This window comes from Notolepis coatsorum, assembly GCF_963971535.1.
Source record: "Notolepis coatsorum genome assembly, chromosome: 1".
NCBI lineage: Eukaryota > Metazoa > Chordata > Actinopteri > Aulopiformes > Paralepididae > Notolepis > Notolepis coatsorum.
The window spans coordinates 152171021-152194517 of record NC_140165.1 but is presented as its reverse complement, the minus strand read 5'-3'; the positions used below and the strand labels follow the sequence as shown (position 1 = coordinate 152194517).

At 41.8% G+C, this 23497-nt stretch overlaps 2 protein-coding genes across 2 annotated transcripts in view; one reads left to right on the top strand and one right to left on the bottom strand.

Annotated features, from left to right (window-relative positions):
• Positions 1–490: 490 nt before the first annotated feature.
• Positions 491–7628, top strand: ggt5a (gamma-glutamyltransferase 5a; the record flags this gene model as incomplete). The annotated part of the gene is made up of 12 exons (XM_084315537.1): positions 491–675; positions 1291–1418; positions 1530–1625; positions 2605–2788; positions 2941–3101; positions 3349–3495; positions 3975–4105; positions 4872–5056; positions 6253–6344; positions 6579–6685; positions 6846–6956; positions 7137–7628. 12 exons carry the CDS (start codon positions 491–493, stop codon positions 7281–7283), a joined length of 1674 nt encoding a protein of 557 aa, XP_084171663.1. The 3' UTR covers positions 7284–7628.
• Positions 7629–10049: 2421 nt separating this feature from the next.
• The window catches only part of lrrc75ba (leucine rich repeat containing 75Ba), a gene marked incomplete at its 5' end in the record, with an annotated part of 33052 nt that continues 19604 nt past the window's right edge, over positions 10050–23497 (bottom strand). The window contains 2 exons of the mRNA XM_084315616.1: positions 10050–12633; positions 23378–23490. Of these exons, the coding sequence (XP_084171742.1) occupies positions 12048–12633; positions 23378–23490 (699 nt within the window). The 3' untranslated portion in view covers positions 10050–12047. The remainder of the gene's footprint in view (positions 12634–23377; positions 23491–23497) is intronic.

The window sequence follows — 23497 nt, the reverse complement described above, 5'->3', positions numbered from 1 at the left end:
ACAGCCACTTGGAAAAGCAACTGTAATCAGATTACTGGCTTGTAAAAAGTAACAAGTTAGATTACTATTTACTGAAAAAAGTTATCAGATTAGAGTAACTAGTTACTTAGTAACTGTTACTGGCATTACTGTACACAAGTAAGTTTGATAAACCTAGGTCTATTTCATCCCAAATTGTTTATTCAATGTGTCAGAATGTGCCATAGCCTAACAGGTATATCTATTGTAGATTATAATCTGAATATAACCTAGTTATCCTCCATTTAATCAGACATTCATTTCCAAATGCATGGCATGACTCACCAAAACTCTGGCCTCAAGGGGTGGAGTTATAGGCTTTCTGGTGCCTGTCTTTAGAGGTAGAACCTCATTGCAACTGGTGCTGGTCAAGTTCGGCGGAGGGATATCATTCAGTCTCATCTGTCAATCACATAAGTGAACTAATTTAACTAGTAGCCACAGTCATTTATTTGGAGGTAGTCTATTAGCCATGGCGAGATCAAAGGCAAAGATATACACGTGTTGCTGTCTGATGTTACTGTGTATAGTTACAATAATTGTTTGTATTTCTGTATTGGCAAAGCGTCAGTCTTCAGAAGAAACATTTTTTTCAGAAGAAACATTTTCAAGCGCAGCAGTGGCCGCAGACTCAGCAACCTGTTCAAAGGTTGGAAGGTGAGTGGCAAATACATCTATATGAATCTAATGTAATAATTAGTTACACACTTATTACCAACAGTCTTATTTTTTTTAATAAATTTATTTTATTTTATTTTTAAGCTAGATAGAAGCACGTTGTTATCATATACATTTATATGTTTACCTTATGGTGGTCTTCAAATAAACAGTGCCGAGTGAAAATCTCCTGGTGTTGTTATTAAACCCATGTAGCCTACCTCTTGGGCTCACAGGAGTAGCGTCTGAGACCACGGTAACGTCGTATAATGGCTGTTATTTACTCAAAGTAGGCACAGTACTGTCAAACCACGTACTGTATTATAGCCTAATACTTACACATCAAGATCGATTCAAGTTCATTGTCATTTGTCATTACACAAGTATACAAGTACAAGTACAGAGTACAACGAAATTAAATGATACAAATTCGCAACAACAATGCGAATATCAAAGGCAAAGTTTATTCGACAAAATTACTCTCTCATGCAGATTATAAATTGACGGAATAATATAAATGTTCAGTTGCTGCTTTTACTATCGCTGTTCATCATATTCATGTCTCCAATTCTTACAAGATTATTTCGATGTACATTGTATGCAATCTATCTTTAGAAATATCCTTCAAAGAGGAGGTTCAGCAGTAGATGGCGCCATTGCTGCGCTGCTGTGCACTTCTGTCATCAACCCACAGAGTATGGGCATTGGAGGGGGATCCATATTCACAGTGATGGATAGTAATGGTAATCAATTAATTCGGCGCCCGGTGGGGGATCATTTCCAACAGAAGTGACTGTTTTTAATTATATAGAGAAGACAAACCTGTTAATAATAATTATCCATCCATCTCAAAGGTAACATAAAGATCATCAACTCAAGAGAGACAGTCCCCAAGAACTTCAAAGCTGACCTGATGAGTTCATGTCCACAGAGCTTCCAGCTGATGTCAGGTACTGTTCAGTCTGTCATCTTACACTGTCATGATGTCAGGTACTGTTCAGTCTGTCATCTTACATTGTGATGATGTCCGGTACTGTTCAGTCTGTCATCTTACATTGTGATGATGATGTCAGGTACTGTTCAGTCTGTCATCTTACATTGTCATGATGTCAGGTACTGTTTAGTCTGTCATCTTACACTGTGCTGACTATGTAAAAATAATGTGCTGCATATACCACTGAGGCACAGGCTTTTCCAGGAACTGGGACAAATCAACTAAAAAGGGCACTTGGAGTTCCAAGCACTTGGGTATGGGGAGATGGGGGGCTGGGCATGGTTTTTGCTCCGGGTGTTAGGGTCTGGTTAGGGACTATTGTGGCATTGTTTTTCTCTAGTTTGTGTTATGCCGTGAGATTAAATACAAATTACTACTGTACAACAAATTCCTTTGAATAGTCTTGATTGAAATAATACCTCAGTACTATGACATTAAAATAAACTGCATCAGTTGACATGCTTTAGTGTTGTGGACACTCTTGTCAGTTCCTTCTTGGACTTTCAGATGGATTTGCTTCTTTTTGCTTCACACATACAATACAATCTGACTGTACACATGTAGCTGTGCTAATGGGGCCCCATCAGTCGTCAGGACAGGATCTGGCCACGTGCTGAGTTCTGGGTCAAGACCACACACTATGAGAAGAAGCCAGTCCCAAGCTGGCTATTAATCTTGTTTGTAGGCAACTGGTAGGTATGTGTGTTATGTGCAACCAAACAGGACTATGCATAACTGATGACTTACCGTTCAATTCCCACCCACCTACCAACCCCGTACCCCCACCCCTACATACACACACACACACACACACACACACACACACACACACACACACACACACACACACACACACACACACACACACACACACACACACACACACACACACACACACACACACACACACACACACACACACGTCTCTTTTCCAGGTGCTCAGTGGATTGGGGTCCCAGGGGAAATCCGAGGGTATGAACAGGCTCACAAGCTCTTTGGGAAACTGCCTTGGGACAGCCTCTTTCAGCCAACCATCAAACTGGCCAGGGAGGGTTTCCCCATACCTGAAGTGCAAGGTCGCTTCATCCCGTACATCGGAAACGAAACCAAGGCATTGCGGTAAGGGTCACACTGAGAAGAGACGAATGACGAGATGAGCTGAATAACAGTTGAACGATAAATGTACTGAGAGAAAATGATTTAATTGTCAATATGTACATATAGTAAGTATATTGTGATGTTGTATTCCGTTGCATCTTCTTTTCCCATAGTGAGTTATTCTCAGATGAGAAAGGAAACCTCCTGAAGGCTGGAGACACAGTGAAGTTTGAGAAGCTGGCTGACACACTGGAGGCCATCGCAAACGAAGGGGCAGACGCATTCTACACAGGAAGAATCGCAGAACATTTAATCCGTGAGATAAAGGAAGCAGGTGAAATGAGTTTCGTTATGTTTTCCATTCCTAGCCATTTTATATCGCTGACCAACAGAGCGATGTAATTACAAATGAACAAATCAATTCAGTCCCCTTGAAAGCATTCACATTGATCCGTCACACTGACTGGACCCATCATGAGTGCTGATTATCTCCTGCTGAAATGCAACTGTTATTCAGTTTTTCTGAGTGGAATTAGTTTTTTTGTATTTAATAAAAAATGTAATGTTTGTTTTTTTCCCAGGAGGTACACTCACAATGAAGGACCTGGCCTCATATAATGTTACAGTGACAGATGCATGGACCATTCCCTTGGGAGAGTACCAGATGCACGTACCACCACCACCTGCAGGAGGCGCCATCCTCGGCCTAATCCTAAACATCATGAAAGGTTGAAGTCAAGCCACATTCTCCTTATTTACTTTGCCGCCATATTGGACAAGTTTGATGCAATGTGAGGTACGGATGCGGAGGTGCCTGGTCTCTTCAATGTTAAAACTTGGCTATACAAATGCCACTTCAAGAACCAAAGTAGTCAAAACACTGTTGGCATGGAAGTGAATTAGTCATCAGCTCATTGAAATGCGTTCATAGCAATCTATTAAAAGGAAGATGGCGGCAAGGTGAATAAGGCGAATAGCTGCTGCAAACCTCTTCTTTTGTGGATCAGGTCTTTTAATAAACCACGCATTGTTCAATCTCATTATACATTGGTGCTCTCAAGTAGAGTATATAAATCAGGAATCATGGAATTATTTATTTTACCCTAATCAATGACGATTTTTGTAAATACATACAACACAATATACATTTCTGGAATGATTAAATGGCTGCAATCCTATATCTTCTAATTATTATGATTATCTGCAGGATACAACCTGGGTGCAACCTCTTTGATGGGTGAACAAAAGACACTCACCTACCACCGCTATGCTGAAGCGTGTAAATTTGCCAGTGGTCTAAGGAAGTACATCCGTGATCCACAGTTCAGCTCAGAAGAAGTAAGTTTTACAACTTCTCCCATATCGTAAGGTGTAGGCAGGTCGAACTTATGTCACTCACCTTAAATATTGAATGACCGTAGTCCCATTTTAACCCAGCACAGGTCAAGAGGTCATGTTGTGTCTCTGAGGAGTATGAAAGTGCAGCACCACATGCCCATGTTGTCAACACACGCTGAAATAATGAATGATACATTTAACATGTATGAAAAACACACCATAAAGCCAACATTATTGGAAATGCGCACCAGAGTTAGGCAAAGAGCTAGATAGTGATACCAATTTCCTCTGTGCGTTCAGTAGAAAGCTATCCAACTGCAAGCTAGCCTAGCTTAGCACAAATGAATGGAAGTGGATACAGATCAGCTAGCCTAGTTTAAAACTCCGGGAGATGTCTGCTATGCTAGGCTAGCTTACAATCGGTTAGCTATCTACTGAACACACAGAGAGGAGAGGAAAGAGGAAGGAAATTGGTATCTTCTTGTCTGATTCTGGAGAAGACAGTAAGTGCATTTCCCATAATGTTGGCGTGTTCCTTTAGGACAATTTATCATTAGATGTGTGCAGCATGAATTGTAAGTCTCCCTAGAATTTAGGCTTTGAATCTCTCCCTTTGATACAAACACAAATGATATGTTTTATTGTTGTATCCTGTAGTGAATTAGCAAGACACCTGGAGCCACAACACAAACTAACTGGGGCGGAATACATTTCGGTTACTGTGATATGATAATTTTATGAAGGTCTCATTCCTGTGGTTGTTTAGTTGGCAAAGAACTTCACCAAGCAGAGCTTTGCTGATCATATCCGGAGCCTGATAAGCAATGACAAGAGCCACGAATCCCAGTATTATAACATCACCCCATCCTTCGACAGTATGGGCACAACGCATGTATCTGTGTTGGCTGAAGACGGAACTGCTGTGTCTGCCACCAGCACCATAAATCACATGTGAGTATCACATAATCACTAACCCGCATCCTCAGTCCATCAAAATGTGTCCACAACTATATAGATCAGGGGTTCTCAAACTTTTTTATACCACGAGTCCACGACCCTATTTTATTTAAGTTTTTTTTGGCGACCCCACACTTAATGTATCATGGAATTTCAGCGTGGAATTAAGGAATATCAAAATAAAAGCACACATTGTTGAACTTGATCATGCATATTTATTAGAACATTTTATTACAGCACTATGTTATCAATACACATTTATAAAACAAGGCATATTTAGCCAAAATATGTTGCCAGAACATAAAAAAATTCAAATTAAAAGAAAATTATAGATTATTATAATTATTTTTTACTTGCCAATGCGCAACCCCACTGTCACCTACCCACGACCCCACTTTGGGTCGCGACCCATAGTTTGAGAACCGCTGATATAGACAGTTTCACTGGAATTCAGTTTGCTGGGGAACAGTTTGGACCCAAATGTTTTTCCTGTCAACTGTCAACTGCTGCCCCAAGGCAGTTTCCCAAAGAGCTTCTGAGCCTGTTCATACCCTCGGATTTCCCCTGGGACCCCAATCCACTGAGCACCTGGAAAAGAGACATGTGTGTGTGTGTGTGTGTGTGTGTGTGTAGGTGTGGGGGTGAGGGGGGCTAGGTGGGTGGGAGTTGAACGGTAAGTCATCAGTTATGCATGTTTTTCCTGGAAACTATAAATGAAGGAAGGGTCATTACATCACCATGTAGCATGTGAATGCACATGTGTTCACACGCACATCGTTGAGTTGAATGGATTGTTATCTCCTCGTTTATGACCTGTCATTTAAATAGGTACCTTGGATGGCAATTTGTTGCATTGTTAACTAGCTAACATTTGATTGGTTGATGTATATTTCCTCAGATATATTTTGAATTTTAATATAGGCTTCAATAGAACTGGCACCAAAGTCTGGCACTATGCAGAACATAGAACATTTGTATTCTGACATGATGACCCTTCCTTCTTTTATAGTTTCCTTGCTTTGCAACAGGAAATAAACTTGGGTCCTTTTAGAATGTTATTGTTGTCGCTTAGTCTATGAATGTAGTCTATGAATACATTAATGTAAGAATCCTTTCAAGATGCTATCCAGATATCAACACAATGTGACTCATCATTATATGTCAAGCTTGCCAAATGTGTTCTTCCTCAGATTTGGATCTAAGGTATTCTCTCAGAGCACCGGCATCATCCTTAACAACCAGCTGTACGATTTCTGTGGGAAGACGGATCACATTGTTGCAGGTAATTCTATTAAATTGTTTTTACATTTTCATTTAGTCATTGATGACGGGTGACTTTTTGCCATCGTCTCTCTGAACGATTGTGATATATAAATTATATATGTTTTCATGACTCATACTGTAACATATTCATTCATTCATGGTAACCCTTTTCATTATGTGTGACTATTACTATCTTCTTCATATTCATATTCAGTGTTGTAGTGCTTCAATCTAGGGTTTGTTTTGTTAACAGGAGAGCAGCCTCCCTCCTCCATGGCTCCTTTAGTGTTGCAGTCCAAGTCTAAGTTGCTTGTGATTGGAGGGTCTGGTGGCAGTATGATCACGACAGGAGTGGCTTTGGTATGTGTCCATAGGAATCATACAGTATGCTATTATGCTAATATACTGTATATTGCCATAGGTATACAGTGTGCTTTTCCAAATCTGTACTGTAATAGTCTGTTTCTCGACTGTGACAGCATTTCTACTATTTAGGTACATTGTTCTGCCTCTCTTCCAGACCCTAATGAATCATCTTTGGTTTGGGAAGAGTCTCCAGGAGGCTATTGCTGCCCCCGTCATCTTTGTAGACTCTAAAAATGCATTGAAATTCGAACCCCACTTTGATAAGGTAAATACATTGCACTCCTCTATTCTGTGTGGTTAATGTTTGATCTATTCCACTTCAACAACAACAACAACAACAACAACAACAACAACAACAACAACAACATATTGAATCTTTTGAAAGTTTAAGGTAAAAGAAATTATTCACTCCGTAACATGTATATATTCCTTTTTCTCCCCAAAGTCTGTGATACAGGCATTGAAGGCTCTAGGACACACACAGGGCGTGGCAAAGTACTTCTACAATGTGGTGAATGCTGTGGAGAGGGAAGATGGATGCATCCGTGCCGTATCGGATGCCAGGAAATCGGGCAAAGCAGCTGGATATTGATCTGTGATTAAAGCAGCCTCTCACAATGGGGTATCATAGCCTGTCAACAGAATAGACTGTAGAAATGACATGATGGAACACTGGTCATACAAGATTGAGGACAAAAACAAGGACTACTCCACACCCTTGCTCTTGTATACCTACCTTTTCACATCCTTTTCCTCAACTGGTTTGTATCCACTTCCATCTCACATTCCTGGTTTGTACCACTGCTGTCTCTCAGCACTTGTTTATTATTAGAAGAGGAATTATATGAATGTACCTTTATTTAATTTTGCACATATTAGATCACTTTTGATTATATATTCAGCATAATACCTCAAATGTGAAATATGTAAGAGGCAATTTTAGACCCTATTTTGGGCATATGTGTCTTCACATCTCACTTAGATCACTTCCAGACAGAATACAATTCAGCAACAGGTGGCATTAAATTACATTAATGCTCAGGCTTTCTGTTCTGTCAGTCTTTTGTATAATCCACTTTTGAGCAACTGATATTCCAATACTGTTCACTGAATATATCTATATGGCATTTTTGTACTGAAGTACTGAATGGGCAAAGCGAGTTCTGGCAGGACAATCTAAGTCATGCATCATTGTCCCACCTACACTGATTTGGCCGTCTATTTAAGACCCCCCCTTTCACTCTCACACACACACACACACACACACACACACACACACACACACACACACACACACACACACACACACACACACACACACACACACACAAGTTTAAGTTTGTTTATTTTTTATTTATTTTTACCCATGAATGAACATCTTCAGTTTCCACATCAATGTAAATGTGCCAGATTTGAGCTAATTAGCTAGACCTTCTTGCTGTGAGGCAGCAGTGCTAACCACTGTGCCACCGTGCACCCATCACCACTCCAGCCTCCACCATCACCACTCCAGATTCCACTCCAGCCTCCACCATCACCACTCCAGATTCCACTCCAGCCTCCACCATCACCACCCCAGCCTCCACCATCACCACTCCAGCCTCCATCACCACTCCAGCCTCCACTACCACCACTCCAGCCTCCACAATCACCACTCCAGCCTCCACCATCACCACTCCAGCCTCCACCATCACCACTCCAGCCTCCACAATCACCACTCCAGCCTCCACTACCACCACTCCAGCCTCCACCATCACCACTCCAGCCTCCACTATCACCACTCCAGCCTCCACCATCACCACTCCAGCCTCCACTACCACCACTCCAGCCTCCATCACCACCCCAGCCTCCACCATCACCACTCCAGCCTCCACCCAAGCCTCCACTACCACCACTCCAGCCTCCACCCCAGCCCCCACTACCACCACTCCAGCCTCCATCTGTTTTGGTTCTACTCTGTATGCAACTACTCAAGTGTTGTAAGTTATATCCCCTATGGGGGATTGGTTCGTAGTGCTCCCTGCTGTTCAGTTTCAATATGCTGTTGTGCTTTTTATCTTCTGTGGTGTTATGCAGCAGGGAACACACCTAAGAGTAGAACCATTCTGCCAAGACTACCGTATTGCCATTGCCATTTATTCTGCATTATAATAAATGCTTCCTGACAGAATTTATACAATGATTTTTATGTTTTTTTTTTTACTTGCTTACAAATTAATACTATGTTGCAGCTGATTCAACTATACATAACTTAACACATTCTTTGTGGAAGTTCATATCTCAGATGTTACATTTCTTGAAAGAAATGTGTTCGATGCCCATGGCCTAAACTGAGCTTATCCATGCCGAAATGCGCTTTGCAAATCTGTCCTTGCAAACCATGTTATATTCAGAGCTGTCCATGGTTGCCTTTTCTCTGCTGTTTTTATTATATAAATATTTGTTCTCTTTTTCACTGGAGCATGCAGCAGCTCAAGCAAGATAATTGGAGCAGAAAATTACTCACACAAACACAAAGCTTCCCGGGATTAAATGTTCGGAGTGTTTGTATTTTATATCTCGGCCAAATACCTTAAGAGTTACCCATTGTCGCACAATAAGAGAAATGGATGTTGATTGGAAAAGGTCAGCTGGTGAGATCCCAGTGTTTTTTTCCTAGTTTGTCTCAGTGGCCCTGCAGCCTGGGATTTGGACCTTGGGCGGTGAGACAGTCACACTGTGCCATGGCTTCCAGTAGTCACCTGGTGCAAATGTCACATTGCCACCTCGATCAGTGGGAACAGCAGGTTGTTGAGACCCAGGGATGAGGCCAAATGTGACCATGGCCCACCCTATCTTGCCCTGGCACACAGTGGTAGCTCAGGCTTTCTACTGATGGGATGCAACAACGCAAATGATATGCTGGCACAGGGACACATACAGTATGTCCACTCAACCAATCCAAAACAGTCCCAACCGACTGCATAACGCAGCCCTCCCATGGAGCAGCAGTAGGTTCTGCTGGCAGTGGTGACCTAGATGTGGAGTAATCCACTGTGCCCTTTCTCCTTCAGGAGCACTTGAAAAAGATGAATTCCAAAATGCTATAAAACCATTCTGGAATATTATCATCACCTGATTATTCATTACTCATCGTTTCAAAAGTAGTCCAACATGTGATTTTCCGAAAAGTTCGGTAAGTAAAGGGTTCAAGATGGCTAACAATCTGAACAATATTCCATTTCATTCAAGCAATGGCAGATATAATTTTGGAATGAAAATCTTCACTTAAAAGCAAAAGAATGCCATGAATGATTTTATTTGTTTTTTATTGGCAGTCAATTGTCAAGTATTTGACGTGAGACAAATACATACAGCCTACAATTAGTGTTTACAGATAACAGCATGACGTTGACGCAAAAAAAGCAAATTGAACCCCGAGACAAAGAACCATATGAGTCTGTTTTGACGTTTCTTGGATAGCCTGTGTATTTGCAGTTCCAAATTGCAATGTGTATGTGATGCTTCGCCCCCAAAAAGTGCTCAACCTCTACTGTTTTGAATGTACACAACATTTCAACCTACCATCTTAAAGATGATTAGGCTTGAAAACATTGTCCATCTGAAAATTGAAAAAGGACTTACATAGTTCTTCATCTCAAGGATTACATTTTATACAGAACTCTCCTTCATTCGAATAACATTTGACAGAATAGTGTCTGCTAATAGCAAAAGTAAGTATTCTCTGCTCAGTGTACATTTGATTTTAGAGGTGAAATGGTGAATAATCTGTTGCGATGTAATTATGTTAATCGCGTCCCCTTTGATTATCTCCTATTGCTTCAGTGTAGGAGGTTTCTGCACTCAGTTTCATAGCCATTATAGCAATTATATTAATAGTCTAGTAGGACAAAAGACAATACCAAAACAATGATACAAACATTTACAACAGTAATCAGACATTTCACAGCTACAAACACATATTATACATACTCAAACATTTATAATATCCGATTATGCAAGTATGATTTCCCATATCATATTACTGAATTGAGGTTAAATGCTTTCAGTCTGCTTTTGTAACAGTCTTTGTGAGAATTCATATTTGTCAAAACTGTGTATTTGCCTGTTAATTAGTTATGAGGTAATGGTAGAAAACAAAGCTCCTTAAAGTGCATTGCAGTATGTTGGTAAGCCTAACTTAGTTATTACTATGTGCTATTGCGAAAACATCACCATTCATCAGTTTACACAGTTTAGACTGTTTTGGCAATCTGCTTTTACTACAGCCAGTACATAACAGTTCTGGCCGTGTCTCACCAAAAAAGAAAAAACACTGGAACACATACATGTACAAATAAATATACTGAATATTACGACACATTTGTAGAGTAGGTGGAAGGTAGGAAACACTCATCTGTGATTCCATTTGGGACACCCTTACTACCTGGACTCATTGGCCCATATTTAGAGGGAGGGTTGTGTGGCATTGTAGCCGACATGATAATGACTAAAACAAACCAACAAACATGAAAAGGTGAATATCTGAATTTAGGCAAGTACAAAAACAATCAGCGACAACTACCCATTGTTGAGTCCTACCTGTTGTCTTCTAAGATTGATTTGTTCGCCAATAGTGCGCAAAATAGCCTGTGGAAATACAACAGAGCCATGTTTTGTGTCATCATTTACATCTACACAAGTGATGCGTGGGTATTCACAAGTGGACATTTCGAAAGGGGGGGGAAAACGCAAAAAGTCTTGACTTGGCAGTTTTGCCGGCGTCACGTGATGGTGGTGTCGGCTGTATAGTCTGTTGAACTTGTTTCATAGCTTTTGTTGAGAGATTAACAGAGAACACACAGTGTGGAGCTGGGCCCTGCCTGCCAGAGATAGTCTCAGTCCTGCTAGAGAACCCAGAGGGATCTACTGTTTCCAAATTTACTCCAGTTCCACCTCATCTGCCATCAACCATGCTGCTCCTCCATCAAGCCGTTTGATTTGAGCTCCTTGGGATTGGCTCCTCATCTGCCGCCGTAAAAGAGAGAAAGAGAGAGAGAGAGAGAGAGAGAGAGAGAGAGAGAGCACGCGTACCTTTTCATAAATTCTTCCAGCCCCCCTCCAATGAAACCGCACCTCGTTCTCAGGAGCACCATCCGCCAACACAGTAAGTCACCACCTCATTTGTCACTTTGCTGTCATTGTTGTGTGGGTTAACTCATAGATGGTTAAGAGTAGCTGTGGTGGCTGTGTTGACATGAGGGCTTCAGAATGTGGGCTGAACTCCCCTCGGGATCCAAAAACGGTGGGCGGGCTCATGAGGTGAGGGCAAGAGGGGAGCTGTGGGACAACATCTCAACCACAAGAAACCATCACATCACCTCTCGCAATAGTGAAGGGTGAAGTCTTTGGAAAGCCTCTTCCCCCCTAAGCCCCATGACTCTAACTCCTCCTCTCCGTATACCCCCTCCTCCTCCTCTTCCTCCTCCTCGTAGAGGCTGGGCTCCTCGATAGAGGTCTCCATGTGGTAACAGTAGGGCTGGCCCTCTGTGTACTCGTAGATGGTGGGCAAGCTGCTCTTCAGGCTACAGCGTCGACGGAGGGCGACCAGGAGTGGCTGAGGCATGGTGAAGATGTCCACGTTGTTGCCCAGGTCAATCCAAGCCAGGCTGGAGAACTTCTTGGGGTCTTTCAGGATCTCTGTGAGGTCTTTGACTATGGTCAAGGTGAGGCGGTTGCCATTGAGAGCCAGGGTGTTGAGTTTAGGCAATGAGCCAAGAAGAGGCAGAAGAAGCCTCAGGTTCCCGTCGTGGAGCTCAGTGAAACTGATGTCCACGGCAACCACTGTGTCGCCATTGTTCTGGAGATAGAAAGCCACTTGACGGACATCTCGATTGGACAGGGGGATGCCAGACAGATCTACAGTATCACTGGACAACTTTTTCTGCAAAGTTGTCTTGAGACTGTGAGAGAAAATTAGAGGAACAAAACATGATTACTTACTAGTCTTGGAAACAACTTTGACATGACAGCTCATTTACCATCGTTTCATTCTGGAGTAAGTGAGCATGCTTGTCCTGAGTGAATCTTCTATCTATAACCTGGGAACATGGCCCTGGTGTCATGTTGTGTTTCCTGTGATGTATGAAGGAGGGGGGCTTGGGGCAGGCTTGTAGCGGAAGGCTGACATAGAGACTCCAGCATGGGGATTTGCTAGTGTAAACAGAAGAGCCAAAACATCCGAATGAACCAGCAGCCTGAGCTTAGAGCACTGAGAACTAAGAGCTTCAAGCTCCTTATAAAACATAGCCTGATTCCCTAACTATTGGATTGTGAGACAAATAAACAGTTTGATCATCATGAAATATAAACCACATAACAATAGTCTAACCAAGAAAAATACAATATATTTAAAAGAAAGACACAAAGAAGAGAAAGACTGAAATATCAAAATTAACTGCACAGAAATGTAGCAACATACAGTATTGTATCCAATGTCTGTCGTTAAAGGCAGGGTTGAGAATGAATACATATGTGATTTATCAGCAGTATTCTGTATTGAATGTCAGTCAGTTCACAGCCTCAAAGCCTGAGCCTTTCAGATGAAAATCCTCATTGACCATATTCACATGGTGGCCATTTTGCTCTTATGTCATGCTCAGGTTGGGATTTATTCTGGCATGACATAAGAGCAAAATGGCCACTGTGTGAATATGGTCGATGCCCTTTGAATGGTTGCATTTGTTTGATCCAAACATCTGAAGCTAGATCTGTGTCAAAGTTACTGGACTTTTCGATAGAGCTTTAACGCTGACTTACAAAGTTGCACCTGACAGAAATGACACAGACCGAGATAAGTGATTTTTCTGACCACTTAATGGGATGTGCACCCTACAACTACCCTACAACATACACGTGAAAAGCACACAATATCTTGTACAAAGGTTCACACACCATTGAACCTTTGTGTCAACTCACAAGTGGTTAACCAGCGGACCCGCTCTTTCCGAGGGCGTGTTTTCCTCTTGGGGTTGTCATTGAAGGGTCCCGTGTGACTCTGGCTACAGCTGTCAGTGTGAGTTATTACACCCCTCAGCCTACAGTGACTTAGAGTGACATCCACTGCAGTATCTGTCACTTATGATGCTTCATAGTATTTATGGTCAAGCAAATAGATAATAATAAACAGGACTTATGTAGTGCGTTTCTAGAACTCAAAGTGGCTTTATGCTAAGGGGGGGGGGGGGGCTAGTGAGACAAACAACAGACGAGCATAACACAAACACACAAGGATGGTAGTGAGACAAACAACAGTCGAGCATAACACAAACACACAAGGATGGTAGTGAGACAAACAACAGTCGAGCATAACACAAACACACAAGGATGGTAGTGAGACAAACAACAGACCAGCATAACACAAACACACAAGGATGGTAGTGAGACAAACAACAGACCAGCATAACACAAACACACAAGGATGGTAGTGAGACAAACAACAGACCAGCATAACACAAACACACAAGGATGGTAGTGAGACAAACAACAGACCAGCATAACACAAACACACAAGGATGGTAGTGAGACAAACAACAGTCGAGCATAACACAAACACACAAGGATGGTAGTGAGACAAACAACAGTCGAGCATAACACAAACACACAAGGATGGTAGTGAGACAAACAACAGACCAGCATAACACAAACACACAAGGATGGTAGTGAAACAAACAACAGACCAGCATAACACAAACACACAAGGACAACAGACAAACATAACACAAACATAGAAGGATGGATGGGGGGGGGGTAAGAGAAGGCAGTGGAGAAGAGTCTTGAGGAGTCTCTAATGTCTTGGAGGAGGGAGTGCCAGAGCAACATTTACAAGAGCCCCTCTAAATTGTGCTAGTGTATACAGTTTATGTTAACTCATTCAGCGCCAGCCATTAGCCGGGTCCCGTTGTAGCTATGCCACGCTTTAAAGATAAGAGTGCGTCACCTTGTTTCTAGAGCTATATCTATATTCTATATTCTAGCTATGGGGACAATACTATGGTCATTTGACACTGACTTTCTTCTGTCCAAGATGCAAAAAAGAGATAATTGTTTCATGCATACGTTCACGAGTTATCCCGTGGTGAATATAAGTATAATTTCAGAGTGATCCGGGATAATTCCTGGGAAGCGAGTAATAGGGCGCAACGTGAATTCTACTATAAGCGTTGGCGTTTCTTGCCTGGACACGCTACTATTTCCAAATCAAATGTATATAATAGTTATTATGTTTCATCATGAATGCATGAAAGGGGGGGGGGTCGTTTCTGATGCTTTGATGGCCAGTAACGGCATTAGTGTTGAACACTACAGAAGCCGATCAGCTGGATGGATATGAAAACATTGTTGGATAAAGCTGAAATTTATGTCAGATCGTCCTTACCTATGGTCGGTGGTATTCCAAAAAGAATATTCCAATTGTCTGATCGCGATTTCCAGTATTGGTGTCCATCTGGTCCCGGACATAATTTGGCACAACTTATGGATCGAGTGTGCCAGATACGTTTCGAATAGGTCGGATGAAGTGACTTACTCGGCTCCATTTAAATATAGCGCCCGGAGACATTTGAGAGTAACACAGAGTTAGATATAAGGTTTCAAAGGGTGGGAGACACTGCCATCTGGCAGAATGCGGCCGGTATTGCACTTTGGCAATCTCAAAATCCTTTCATATGGCAATGGATGAATAATGAATGAAAATAGCGAATAAAAGAAGAAATATCTATCTATAATATCTCGGGTCTGGCAATTAAAGAGTTAAGACCAACAGACGCTGAGCATCATAAATGTAATCTGTGATTGTTTGTATTCATTGCCATTAGACATGACTGTCCAAACTTAAATACAGATTTGATTGATTGATTGACTTGTACAGGACAAAACAAGGAATAAGAAAACAGTGATGTCCATCACACTCTTTACTGAATGAGCTGTAAAGTGCCAAATCCAAAGGCATAAGGACAGTGCTGTGTCACATAGGGGAACATATTATTTAATAGAAGTATTGGTGAGCCCAGCTCATCTCCCCGTTGTTCCATTCATCTCTCACTGCCTTTTATTTGGCCAAAACCTCATTCAGCACATAAAAGGTTCTGATGGCTACAGGCAGACACGGCTCCCCTGCAGGTGTGAATGGAATCAGCCAGTTCCAGTTTCTCTTCAGACAGTCACGTCCATTTTGAGCTCAGGGAACACAAAAAAGAGAGAGATGTCTCAGACATCCTTCAAAAGAATCCCTTTAATCCATCTCCCATCCTACTCTCTCACCATGCCAGGGATGTCATTAAAAGTGACTTTAGATATAGACATGATTTTATGGCCATAATATCCACAAGAGTATTGCTCATTGAGACTACAACTGAGAGGGGGGGAAATAAGCAATCTTTTATTTCTAAAGAAAACTTTCCGATTTTGATTTCAGGGGGTTTCAAGGGGTCTCAAACCGTTACTGTTATTTCTTCTTTTTTTTTGGTCCACTTTTTCTCCCATTTTCTATATTTTCTCCCATCCCAATTTCGTATCATCCAATTCAACCCTCCCCTGTCACGAACGCTGTTTCTTGCCTCCCACAAGCCGGCTGCAATGTGGACTAAGTCATACATAGCACAAGTCCCCTCCGGTACTTGAGGTAACAGCAGTCGCATCTTTTCACCTGCGCAGCTCGATCTCTCAGTGGCGAGGAGTAACGCGTGGGAGGCTCACGCTGCCCCCGACACTTCCTGATTCTACTGCGCAGGCGCACCAACCGACCTGTAGGAGTCGCTGTCCACAACGCCCGATCCCCACCCATCAGTTTCCCACCCCCTAATACGGCCAATGTGTATTAGTATGAACGACCAGCTAAACTGAAAGCAATGTGGAGCGCTGGGCTCGAACAGGCGAGCCCAGTGTCTCCGCATTCGTGGCGAGCGCCTTGCCCACTACGCCACGTAGCCGCCCATTACTGTTATTTCTTCTTTAATGATTTAGAGCTGTCACATCTACAAATCTGCCATTGCAAGAACTTACATGCAGTATACAACTTAAGAATATGGAAAAATTCAGTAATATTACAGTACTTAAGCTAGCAAAAAAAGAAGTACCACGCCTTGTTGTGGCACTGCAGGTATAGATGATTTGTCTGCATAATTTAAAATTATCTGTTATTTTAATCTATTTATAATCCATTATTTGAACTCATTGACCATTGTTTGAATTTAGCCAACCAAAACAGTCACTTCCTTACATAAATATTCATGTCTGAAGGCTGTAGTCCCTATTCAATTAACAATTTTCTTTATTAAATATTATTTTTCGAAAATACTAAAATATATATGTGTTTGTCTATATTCTAAATAAGAATAACTGCCATTAAAATCTAATTTCAGTCCGACTTCAGGCTACAGCATTTTTTTTAAGAATTCAATTTTCTCTACAACTCTCCTTTGGGCTGTTATTGTACTGCTTCCATCATTCAGTTTTTGCAGAGGGGACAGGAATTGAATATCAAGGGCTAGAAAAGTGTACCGAATTTGAAGGTATACCATTATGGATCCAAAGGTATGGATTCGTACTATACCGTCGTCCATGATTATATACATATCGTAATTTTTATAATATTATATATTAATATATTAATAATATATATATATACTTTAAGTGAATCAAAAAAAGATTCCTTGCAGCAATATTAAAAAGTCAAATTAAATACCGGTAGTCCATAATGAAATAGCACCATGACAATTGTCTTACAAGATAAAGACATAAAACAATATGTCATATCACAATGAAATTTTTACTGGAAAACTATACCATTAAATACTATTATACCATCAAAACTGTCCCACTGCTGTCTTTGTTTATATAGTAATTTATTGGATTGAATACTCAAATGTATAGTTTAAGTATTTGATAAAAGGACAGTATGTCATGAGTTTACATTGATTTCTAGGCTGTTCTGTGTTTGCTTTCAAGTTTTGTTTACATTTGCAATGTTCGTAAACACTAGAGTAAAACAAGGACGTTGTAACCCAATATTGATCTTAGAGGTAAAGAGCCTTTTCTAAGTGCAATCTTACCAAAGTTCTTTAATTTCTTTTTACACACATCTCCCGAAACAGCATTTAAAGCGGGAGTGCGTACACGGCTGCTAGGTGCACACACACGGCTGCTAGGTGCACACACACGGCTGCTAGGTGCACACACACGGCTGCTAGGTGCACACACACGGCTGCTAGGTGCACACACGGCTGCTAGGTTGCTAGGTGCACACACTGCTGTCCTCCCACACGTCGTATTTTAGTGTGAGTGAATGGCTTGTTGTGTATTACTTATACTTTGAAACAGAAATGTGCCAGATGCCCTACGAAGTACAGCTCTACTACTCTTAAAGGGCCACTTCAACCATGTTGATTTATTTTGCACATAATCGTACACACATCCAAAAACTCTAAAAAAATTTGCACACATTCATGTCGTTTGACAGTTATAGAGAGTAAATTAGTTTGAATATGGCCACCTGTGATGTCATCGGGTATATTGAATCCTTGTGTTGTTAATTAGAGCTCAATGAAATTAGAAGGTAGCAGTCCCTATAAGAAAAGGTATTGCTATTTTTTCATCTACATTAACTCATTCAGCGACAGTCACGAGTAAAGTCGGGTTAACTCGCCAACCGTTCAGCGCCAATCACGAGTAAAGTCGGGTTTTAATTGTTATTTATTTTATTAGCTATATCCATTCATTTTTCATCCATCCAGCCTGATGTTATCATTGGGAATGGGTCTGAACTCGCAAAAGGGCAAATACCGCCGCCTACGCCTTCCAGCCGGTATTGCACTCTATTAGAAATGGTGTAGTTTCTTTTCTGGGCCGATCTGAGCCGTGCGGGCGGGGTTTAAATACTCCGGCAGGACAAGCGTTTACAACTATACATCTGCGAGGCTGCTCCCCCTTCATATGCAATGCCGGGCAATGTGGGACGGACCTCCACGAGCAGTATTTGGAATGGCGATCAGATAATTGGATTCTTTCTTTTGCATTACATCAGAGACCAGGTAAGGTCTCTATATATAAAATATTTTTTTAATATATTTTTTCTCCCCCTTTTTCCGTATTTTTCTCCTATCCCAATTTAGTCTGTATGCCAATTCCCTTCCTGGTCGTTGCGGCCATTTTCCCCCCACTTGCCGGCCTAGGGAGGGTTGAAGACCATCACATGTCTCCTCCGATACATGTGGAGTCAGCCAGCCGCTTCTTTTCACCTGACAGCGAGGACTCTCACTGTGGGAGTGTAATGCGTGGGAGGATCACACTACCTCCCCCAGATCCCTTCCTTGCTGAGCAGGCGCCCCGACCGACCAGTAGGAGTCGCTGTTTACAACGACGAGGATACATACCCCACCGGCTTCCCACCCGCTAACACTGCCAATTGTGTTAGTAGGGACGACTGACCAAGCCGGAGGTACCGCTGACAGCTGGATTCGATACCAGAGTCTCTGCGGTGGTAGGCAGGCGCTTAGTCTGCTGCGCTACCCAGCCGCCCCTCTATATATAAAATCTTGCGTTGATCTGATATTTCTTTCTACCGCGATCGAAGCTATCTGTGTGTGTGTGTGTGGCTGTTTACCGTTAAGTGCAGGAGGTGGCGGGGGAGCGCCGCGCTACAAGGGCCATTTCATGTATGCTAAGGATAATAATGATAATCTAGCATTGATTTCAGGAAGATTCGATAATTGGGCGAAAAATGACAACGTGTTTAGTGTATTCCACTAAAGGGCTATTATCGCGTCTTTTCCTGGGATTACTAAGAATCACCAAAACTATACTCATATTCAAAACGGTATAAAACAGAAATGTACGGATGAAAAAACTATCCGTTTCGTGCATGTTGACTCGAAGCAACTCACTGACAATCGACGGGTGTATTAGACCCATAGCTATAATATAAGATACCGTAATTCCTTTAATAGTGACCTGTATTCAATTAAAAACCGACTCTCTATTAATGACCGGGTGCGCTGTTGAAATAAGCAATATAAGCCGACCTCCTAATACAAGCCAGGTTGCGTGTATATTTTCCCCAACGGAGTTTCACTTCCGTATATGGAACACGGGTCGCGCGCAGCACGTAACACAACAACAACAGAGCAAGCATGGCTACCGGTACTAAACAGAGACGAAAGTTTGACGTTAAGTTTAAAGAGGAAGTTTTGAGGTATGCGGTGGAGCATTCGGGAGAGAAAGCCGCAAAGCACTTTAACATTGATTCCAGACAAATCCGATATTGGAAAAAACAAAGGAATGAGCTGAAAGCAGCCGACGGTAAAAGAACACGCATAACTGGAGGAGGGAGAAAAAAAGTGAGCGAGGAGATGGAGACACTACTTTCCGAGTGGATTTATGCATTGCGCGACAAACACAACTGTGTGTCGCGCAAAATGATACAAAGAAAAGCAATGGAAATCTACCCAACAGTGAGTGATGGAGGCATGGCGTTTGTGGCCAGTAAAGGTTGGCTTGTGATTGCACTATTTTACTCAGGTAAAGTTACTTGATTTCACTTTGAAAACGTTTAAATGACCAGTGACCACCTGTAATTGCACTGCTTACTATTTCATACAGTACTTGGTTTCAATAAATGAACCCAGTACATTTTACCTGGTTCAAACTGACACAAAATGTTGATTTATTCATTATGATCTGTTTGAAAATTAGAAATATAGGCCTCTCTCTTATACATGCCTCCTTTCAATAAAAGCCTGGTACCCGCTACAGTTGAAACAAATACAAGCCCGGGTCACTATTAGAGGAATTACGGTATATTTTAAGCACTCGCAAATCTCGCAGTCTCCCCATTGATTAAAGCGATGGCGTTCTAGCGCCCCCTGGCTCAGTAAGCGATGGCGCTGAGTTTTTGGATAAGTATAAGATTATGTGCAAAATAAATCAGCATTGTTTTTTTTGGTGAAGTGCCCCTTTAATACCATATATGTTATTATCCTCTATGTGTATTTTAACATTTGAGTGCCAACAGACACATGACAAAGCAGAAATGTGTGAAAACTAGAGGAGGGTCACTAAAATGCTAATTCGATGAATTATGCCATTCCAATGCCACTGATCCTATTGGTTGAATGTCAAACTCTCCAATTTTCATTAGGGTTGAAAAGCAAACATGTCTGGCTAAAAATTATTCCTGAACAAACAACAATAGCTAGATAGATTAGTGAGATTAGTGCGATTTAGTCATTCATTCAGCGTCGCATTTCAGTCCAAAATGTTTGTACAGTATTAAGAGCAACCAGTACATACAGTGCTGCTCATGCTGGATAATGAAGGGATGAATGGCATTAGACAGACAGAGGCTTTTCTGTTTCCAATTAATGTTGAGAAACTTTGGAAAGTGATATTGTATTATTTAATATAGATGCGCATAATTTGCCTGAACCAATTGACTCCTATTTTACATCTGCTACAGATGTGCTATTCTAGCATCAAAATGATAAAAACAGGGTGGCCGGGTAGCGCAGTGGACTAAGCGTCTGGCTACCACTGCAGAGACAGTGGGATCGAATCCAACTGCCAGCGGTACCTCCGGCTTGGTCGACCGTCCCTGCTGACACAATTGGCAGTGTCAGTGGGTGGGAAGCCGGTGAGGGTGGGTCCTGGTCGTTGTAAACAGCGACTCCTACAGTTCGGTCGGGGTGCCTGCACAGCAAGGGAACGATCTGGGTGAGGTAGTGTGATCCTTCCACACGTTACACCCTCTCAGTGAGAGTCCGCGCTGCCAGGTGAAAAAGAAGCGGTTGATTGGCTACACATGTGTCGGAGGAAGCATGTGATAGCCTCCACTCTCCCAGACCGACTGTAGGGGGTAGGTGTGCAACGACCAGGAAGGGGATTGGGAAATGGCATAACGACTAACATTGGGATGGGAGAAAAACTAAAAAAGGAGGGGGAAAAAGATTAAAAAAAAAGAAAATGATAAAAAACAAGTGGAAATAGTTTTCATAACTCTTCCAACTTCCAAATTTACTCATGCTGCCGAATTATTTTCAGGTTGTGTTATTTACTTAGATTGTTATGAACACATTTCCATTAGCAGATGACTAACTCACCATCCATACATTTCAAAAGATAAAATCTAGAGCGGTTAAAAACAGTCAGGTAATCAGGAGTTACATTTGTAACTTTGTATGGAATATTATACATTTGTATCAGAATAATTACATTTGTGTATTCTGCCTGTTGGGTTGAGTATTTTGGTTCTTGAATTGGTATTCTTATAGCCACGTTTTAGCATTTGAAGTGAATGGGCACTTCCGTACCTTCCCACCAACCTGTATAGTGGCCGTGTGAATAAGGCTAATTAATAATGACCGGGAGATTAATAATCATTGTCATCATATGCCAACATCTTTCATGTTGTAAAAGATGTTCTAGTGGTTGCAAACCAGAAAACATATGCATCTCCCTATAAAATCCCCCTGGCAGTGGCCACTGAGACAGTGTCCACAAAGTCCTTCTCCTGTTCGGTGTCAGGGGCAGCTCCAGAATGTGTCACTTAATGACATCACAGACCTCTATCTCTCTAGTTTTGTTCTCAAGATTTGTTCACGTCCACCAATTTAGATTAGGTGGACCACCAAGATCACTGTATGTACATCTTGTTACGGGGTGGGATTTTTACTTAAATAATGAATGTTGCTGCTACGGTCAGTGTCATACAGCGGCCAGCCTGCAACTTTTTATACAGAGCCTAGTCTGCAGCTACTAGTTTTAACACAGGAGTGTTGAGTTAAATATCCACAGGCACACATCATAGCCGTGCTGTGACTACTATTGTGCACCAGATCCTTTTTAAATCTGTGTTCCTTTCCCTTTGACTGTGTGTTGATACCTGCGATGAAGTCATAATGTCTAGTCCCTCTGTGTTCACATTATCCCCTTTTCAACTGAGATTATTTAAATGGTTTGACGCATGGATTGACTTTCTATCCATCTGTATAACAAGCAATTACATTCAAAAACATGTAATGAGATTAGGATTCAGAAACAGAATGACATCTGGGGGCATATAAAGTCAATTTGCACACAAGCTATTTCTGGATTCATAATTTACAATCAACATGTGATTCGGAACCAGATAGACATATATTGCCAGTTCACAGCTTTGCTGCTTTTTAAGAAAATGAGGCCAATAAGAAAATAAGGCCAATGGCAGTACATTGCAGTGACCTGAGCACCGAACAGAAGGATGGATGATTGACAGTTCTGGCTGTGACCTGAGCACCGAACAGAAAGATGATTGACAGTTCTGGCTGTGACCTGAGCACCGAACAGAAGGATGATTGCCAGTTCTGGCTGTGACCTGAGCACCGAACAGAAGGATGATTGCCAGTTCTGGCTGTGACCTGAGCACCGAACAGAAGGATGATTGACAGTTCTGGCTGTGACCTGAGCACCGAACAAAAGGATGATTGACAGTTCTGGTCAGCCTGTGGCCAGGCCTGTCTCAATTCACTGTCAGCTCCAAAAGATGGAAATCTCAGCAACTTTACATGAATGTTTGCCCTTTGTGTCTGTGTGCATGTGTATGTGTGTGTGTGCACGTGCACGTGTGCAGAGCAGCAGATTTATTATTGACTGCGTGTTTGTTACATAGGGGCTTACCAGGCCTGGGACTTCCGTCTGGACATGCTCTGTCTCAGCCACTTGGAGTGTGGGGTCAGGTGGTAGATCAGCTGTCTGCAAATCTTATCCGAGGACTTTATAGTGTCTGTATCCTGTGAA